This window comes from Pteropus vampyrus, unplaced genomic scaffold (assembly GCF_000151845.1).
Source record: "Pteropus vampyrus isolate Shadow unplaced genomic scaffold, Pvam_2.0 Scaffold305, whole genome shotgun sequence".
NCBI lineage: Eukaryota > Metazoa > Chordata > Mammalia > Chiroptera > Pteropodidae > Pteropus > Pteropus vampyrus.
The window spans coordinates 1083799-1089798 of NW_011889086.1; the positions used below are offsets into that span (position 1 = coordinate 1083799).

At 35.5% G+C, this 6000-nt stretch overlaps 1 protein-coding gene across 6 annotated transcripts in view; it reads left to right on the forward strand.

Annotated features, from left to right (window-relative positions):
* Nucleotides 1–6000, forward strand: part of MYSM1 (Myb like, SWIRM and MPN domains 1) — a 41424-nt gene that overhangs the window by 26985 nt on the left and 8439 nt on the right. For all 6 annotated transcript variants that reach the window (XM_011377065.2, XM_011377066.2, XM_023521503.1 and 3 more), the window contains 2 exons: nucleotides 183–371; nucleotides 934–1066. In XM_011377065.2, coding sequence (XP_011375367.1) covers nucleotides 183–371; nucleotides 934–1066 — 322 coding nt within the window. The remainder of the gene's footprint in view (nucleotides 1–182; nucleotides 372–933; nucleotides 1067–6000) is intronic.

Below are 6000 nucleotides of genomic sequence, written 5' to 3' on the forward strand. Positions count from 1 at the left end.
ACATTCTGAATTCGTAGCATACAATCACACTCTTGAAGTATAAGTCATTTGTATGTTAAAGCCTGCCTAGGATACAGTCAAATAAAAGAAGTTTCTGTATCTATGTATGAAAGAACTAAAACATTAAAGTAATAGAATTAACAGAATTTCCGTGTAATCATATAAGGATTATTCCTTTTTAGGTCTGTGCAGCAGAACCATGTAACAGTCTGAGTACAGGACTACAGTGTGAGATGGATCCTGTCTCACAAACACAGGCCTCAGAAACGTTGGCTGTAAGAGGCTATAGTGTTATTGGATGGTATCATTCTCATCCTGCCTTTGATCCTAATCCTTCCCTACGAGATATTGACACTCAAGCCAAATACCAGGTGTGTTCATAAGTCTTAAACATTTGGAAAATCAGCTTCTTTGTTTAATACAGACAAACCATCAAAGTAACAGTGATAATTACTCTCAGAGCCTTTAAAAATTGATGGGAACAATTAGGACAGGGGCTGGGAATAATTGAAATAATCAAACAATATATATTTTGCATCTCTGGGAAAAACAAAGTTTTGTTTTATTTTGCAGTTTTATGTTTGATGTGTTAATGTTTTTGTATAGGCAGCTATTTGTAAATTATTACCATATTGATAAAGATTATCAATGATGGGTAGCGAACTGATTAATAAATACATTCTTAGCAAATAATAGATTTTGTAGGCCAGGTGACTTTTTTAAGGTTGGGTTGAAGGCATTTTGGCCTGAAAAATTTAGCATACAGAATGAATATATAAGGCATTTTATTTAGTTGCTTATTTGGATGTTAAGATTTTAACACACCTTTATGTTCCCTTTTCCTCCGTTAGTTGTGTAAAATATTGGTGTGTATAGATACTGACTTTTAAATTTATGTACTTGAAACTAATTTTACTTTACTTTTTATTGTAGAGTTACTTCTCCAGAGGTGGTGCAAAGTTCATTGGAATGATTGTTAGTCCCTATAATCGAAACAATCCTTTACCTTATTCCCAAATTACCTGTCTGATTATAAGTGACGAAATTAGCCCAGATGGCTCTTATCGTAAGTTGTCAACAAAAACAATTTTATCCTATTTCTGTCTTTTAATCTTACAAATCAAAGACTTTACATCTAAGCAAAACTATTTGAATGGAAAATTTGTGCCCTCAACTGGGGGATTACTATTTGCATACCACGTAGTACAGCTACTTTCTTCCCTTTTAAGATATCCTTCTAGATTCAAGTCCCCACTGTGTTACCATGACCACTGAGCAAAATGATTGCGACATGGAGAAAAGTTATGGCCAAGCAATGTGTGTTAGGTACTGGAGACACTGCAGTAAGCAAAATAAATGCAGACTGGTTTTCTCTGTGATGGCATACAAATGAAAAAAAAAAAAAGAGAAAAGACAAAATGACCACCGACTACCAGCTTTCCATTACCTCTCGGTTTAGGCTTAATAATGCCGAACTCCGTATATCCCTTAGTTTCCATTTTATTTCAAGAAAGAATTTGGTTGGTTTAGCCCATCACATGAGTTGGTTCCTTTGGGATTTATGTCTATTGCAGTCTAATCAACTATTGACTGAGAATTCATGTAGCATACTAGAGGACAGAAGTGTGAATGGAAAGGAAGCGATTGAAAGAAACAGTTGACATCCCTAGGATATTTATTCTTCATTCTTACTACCACTACTCTAGTTTTCTGTCCTCTCTGGAAACTGTCACTGCACATTGTACTCTTCTCTATTAGCTCATGAGCTCCTTGAAGGTTGACATTATATTATACTCATTTTTCTATCCTTAGTTTCTAGCACAAAGCCTGGCATAAAGTAGATAGTAAGTGAATGTTTGTTTATTAATTTCTCTTCATTCTTAATGATGCTTTCCCATCACTACCTCTATGTCATTTACTTTAGTTGCTCTGGTTGCTCAGTTCTTTATGCATCTGCTACATTTGTTTCCTGTCTTCATGGTCACTTTGTCTTGGTAAAAGATAATTTATCTATTTAGCATGTCTCACTAAACCGTGAGCCCCAAAGGGCTTTGTCTTTGTATCTCTAGTAGCACTTAATCAATTTCCCTGCACCTAGGAAATGGTCCATGCTCTGTAAGTTTTTATTGAATGAATAGTATTGATACTAACTTTATTCCAGAATGCCCATAGCACACATGTACATTATTCTTTAGCCAGTATAATTTTACAGAGTTGCAAAAGGAGGAGTCACAATTAACTTGTTCTCAATTTAAAGAATTTCTTAATTTCATAATCTGCTAGATTTTGATAGTGAACCTCTACTCTGATGCTGTTCAATACAGTAGCTACTAGCCGCATATGATTATTTAAATTAATTAGAATTAAATTAAATTTAAAAATCAATTTCTAGAATTTCACTTCTAGCCAAAATGAAGTAACAAGGACTTGTCTGAAACAACCAAAAACTGGACAAAATAATGAGCCCCCAAATTATCTTAGCTTATTAACTTAAAAGAATTGCCAGGCATGGCACAAGGAGAAGAAACCTACCCAGAGCCAAGCAAACTGAGTTGAGGTGATAAGAGGTAAGACCGAGGAAACCAAGGCAGCTAAATTTTACAGGACAGAGGACCACAGAGCAAAAAGCCATGTAGAGAATACTCTGGAGATTTGTAGAAGGTACAAATTTAGTATTTATCAAGATATAGACCAGTGCAAGTGTGCAAAGAAACTACACTAGACAGGGGAAAGAATTACTTGAAAGGATTAAAGGAAACTCTACCAGTATTCACATAAGCTACCATTGGACAGGAACAGGTGTCAGCATTAATCAGTGTGGACAGTTCTGTTGGGCAGAGCTGCCTCTTAATGGTCAATGACTTGACCATTATTAACAAACACTGCTTGTTACATTTTATGTTTTTCACTACTCCTCTTGGAAACCCTCTGGTTCAAGAATTAAGATTTTCTAGAAGCCAAGGGATACCTTGTATATTATAGTACTTTTAACTTGAGTCCTTCCTTCTAGGTCTGTGCAGCAGAACCATGTAACAGTCTGAGTACAGGACTACAGTGTGAGATGGATCCTGTCTCACAAACACAGGCCTCAGAAACGTTGGCTGTAAGAGGCTATAGTGTTATTGGATGGTATCATTCTCATCCTGCCTTTGATCCTAATCCTTCCCTACGAGATATTGACACTCAAGCCAAATACCAGGTGTGTTCATAAGTCTTAAACATTTGGAAAATCAGCTTCTTTGTTTAATACAGACAAACCATCAAAGTAACAGTGATAATTACTCTCAGAGCCTTTAAAAATTGATGGGAACAATTAGGACAGGGGCTGGGAATAATTGAAATAATCAAACAATATATATTTTGCATCTCTGGGAAAAACAAAGTTTTGTTTTATTTTGCAGTTTTATGTTTGATGTGTTAATGTTTTTGTATAGGCAGCTATTTGTAAATTATTACCATATTGATAAAGATTATCAATGATGGGTAGCGAACTGATTAATAAATACATTCTTAGCAAATAATAGATTTTGTAGGCCAGGTGACTTTTTTAAGGTTGGGTTGAAGGCATTTTGGCCTGAAAAATTTAGCATACAGAATGAATATATAAGGCATTTTATTTAGTTGCTTATTTGGATGTTAAGATTTTAACACACCTTTATGTTCCCTTTTCCTCCGTTAGTTGTGTAAAATATTGGTGTGTATAGATACTGACTTTTAAATTTATGTACTTGAAACTAATTTTACTTTACTTTTTATTGTAGAGTTACTTCTCCAGAGGTGGTGCAAAGTTCATTGGAATGATTGTTAGTCCCTATAATCGAAACAATCCTTTACCTTATTCCCAAATTACCTGTCTGATTATAAGTGACGAAATTAGCCCAGATGGCTCTTATCGTAAGTTGTCAACAAAAACAATTTTATCCTATTTCTGTCTTTTAATCTTACAAATCAAAGACTTTACATCTAAGCAAAACTATTTGAATGGAAAATTTGTGCCCTCAACTGGGGGATTACTATTTGCATACCACGTAGTACAGCTACTTTCTTCCCTTTTAAGATATCCTTCTAGATTCAAGTCCCCACTGTGTTACCATGACCACTGAGCAAAATGATTGCGACATGGAGAAAAGTTATGGCCAAGCAATGTGTGTTAGGTACTGGAGACACTGCAGTAAGCAAAATAAATGCAGACTGGTTTTCTCTGTGATGGCATACAAATGAAAAAAAAAAAAAGAGAAAAGACAAAATGACCACCGACTACCAGCTTTCCATTACCTCTCGGTTTAGGCTTAATAATGCCGAACTCCGTATATCCCTTAGTTTCCATTTTATTTCAAGAAAGAATTTGGTTGGTTTAGCCCATCACATGAGTTGGTTCCTTTGGGATTTATGTCTATTGCAGTCTAATCAACTATTGACTGAGAATTCATGTAGCATACTAGAGGACAGAAGTGTGAATGGAAAGGAAGCGATTGAAAGAAACAGTTGACATCCCTAGGATATTTATTCTTCATTCTTACTACCACTACTCTAGTTTTCTGTCCTCTCTGGAAACTGTCACTGCACATTGTACTCTTCTCTATTAGCTCATGAGCTCCTTGAAGGTTGACATTATATTATACTCATTTTTCTATCCTTAGTTTCTAGCACAAAGCCTGGCATAAAGTAGATAGTAAGTGAATGTTTGTTTATTAATTTCTCTTCATTCTTAATGATGCTTTCCCATCACTACCTCTATGTCATTTACTTTAGTTGCTCTGGTTGCTCAGTTCTTTATGCATCTGCTACATTTGTTTCCTGTCTTCATGGTCACTTTGTCTTGGTAAAAGATAATTTATCTATTTAGCATGTCTCACTAAACCGTGAGCCCCAAAGGGCTTTGTCTTTGTATCTCTAGTAGCACTTAATCAATTTCCCTGCACCTAGGAAATGGTCCATGCTCTGTAAGTTTTTATTGAATGAATAGTATTGATACTAACTTTATTCCAGAATGCCCATAGCACACATGTACATTATTCTTTAGCCAGTATAATTTTACAGAGTTGCAAAAGGAGGAGTCACAATTAACTTGTTCTCAATTTAAAGAATTTCTTAATTTCATAATCTGCTAGATTTTGATAGTGAACCTCTACTCTGATGCTGTTCAATACAGTAGCTACTAGCCGCATATGATTATTTAAATTAATTAGAATTAAATGAAATTTAAAAATCAATTTCTAGAATTTCACTTCTAGCCAAAATGAAGTAACAAGGACTTGTCTGAAACAACCAAAAACTGGACAAAATAATGAGCCCCCAAATTATCTTAGCTTATTAACTTAAAAGAATTGCCAGGCATAGCACAAGGAGAAGAAACCTACCCAGAGCCAAGCAAACTGAGTTGAGGTGATAAGAGGTAAGACCGAGGAAACCAACGCAGCTAAATTTTACAGGACAGAGGACCACAGAGCAAAAAGCCATGTAGAGAATACTCTGGAGATTTGTAGAAGGTACAAATTTAGTATTTATCAAGATATAGACCAGTGCAAGTGTGCAAAGAAACTACACTAGACAGGGGAAAGAATTACTTGAAAGGATTAAAGGAAACTCTACCAGTATTCACATAAGCTACCATTGGACAGGAACAGGTGTCAGCATTAATCAGTGTGGAAAGTTCTGTTGGGCAGAGCTGCCTCTTAATGGTCAATGACTTGACCATTATTAACAAACACTGCTTGTTACATTTTATGTTTTTCACTACTCCTCTTGGAAACCCTCTGGTTCAAGAATTAAGATTTTCTAGAAGCCAAGGGATACCTTGTATATTATAGTACTTTTAACTTGAGTCCTTCCTTCCTTCCCTCCCTCCCTTCCTCCCTCCCTCCTTCCCTTTTTCCCTTGTTTCCCTCTCTCTGTGTCTCTGTCTCTCTCTGTCTCTCTTAAGTGTATTCTCAAATCCTATCCTTAAAATGTCTCTAATAATTAAGCATTTTCTGTACTGGTAATAGCCAGGAAATATAC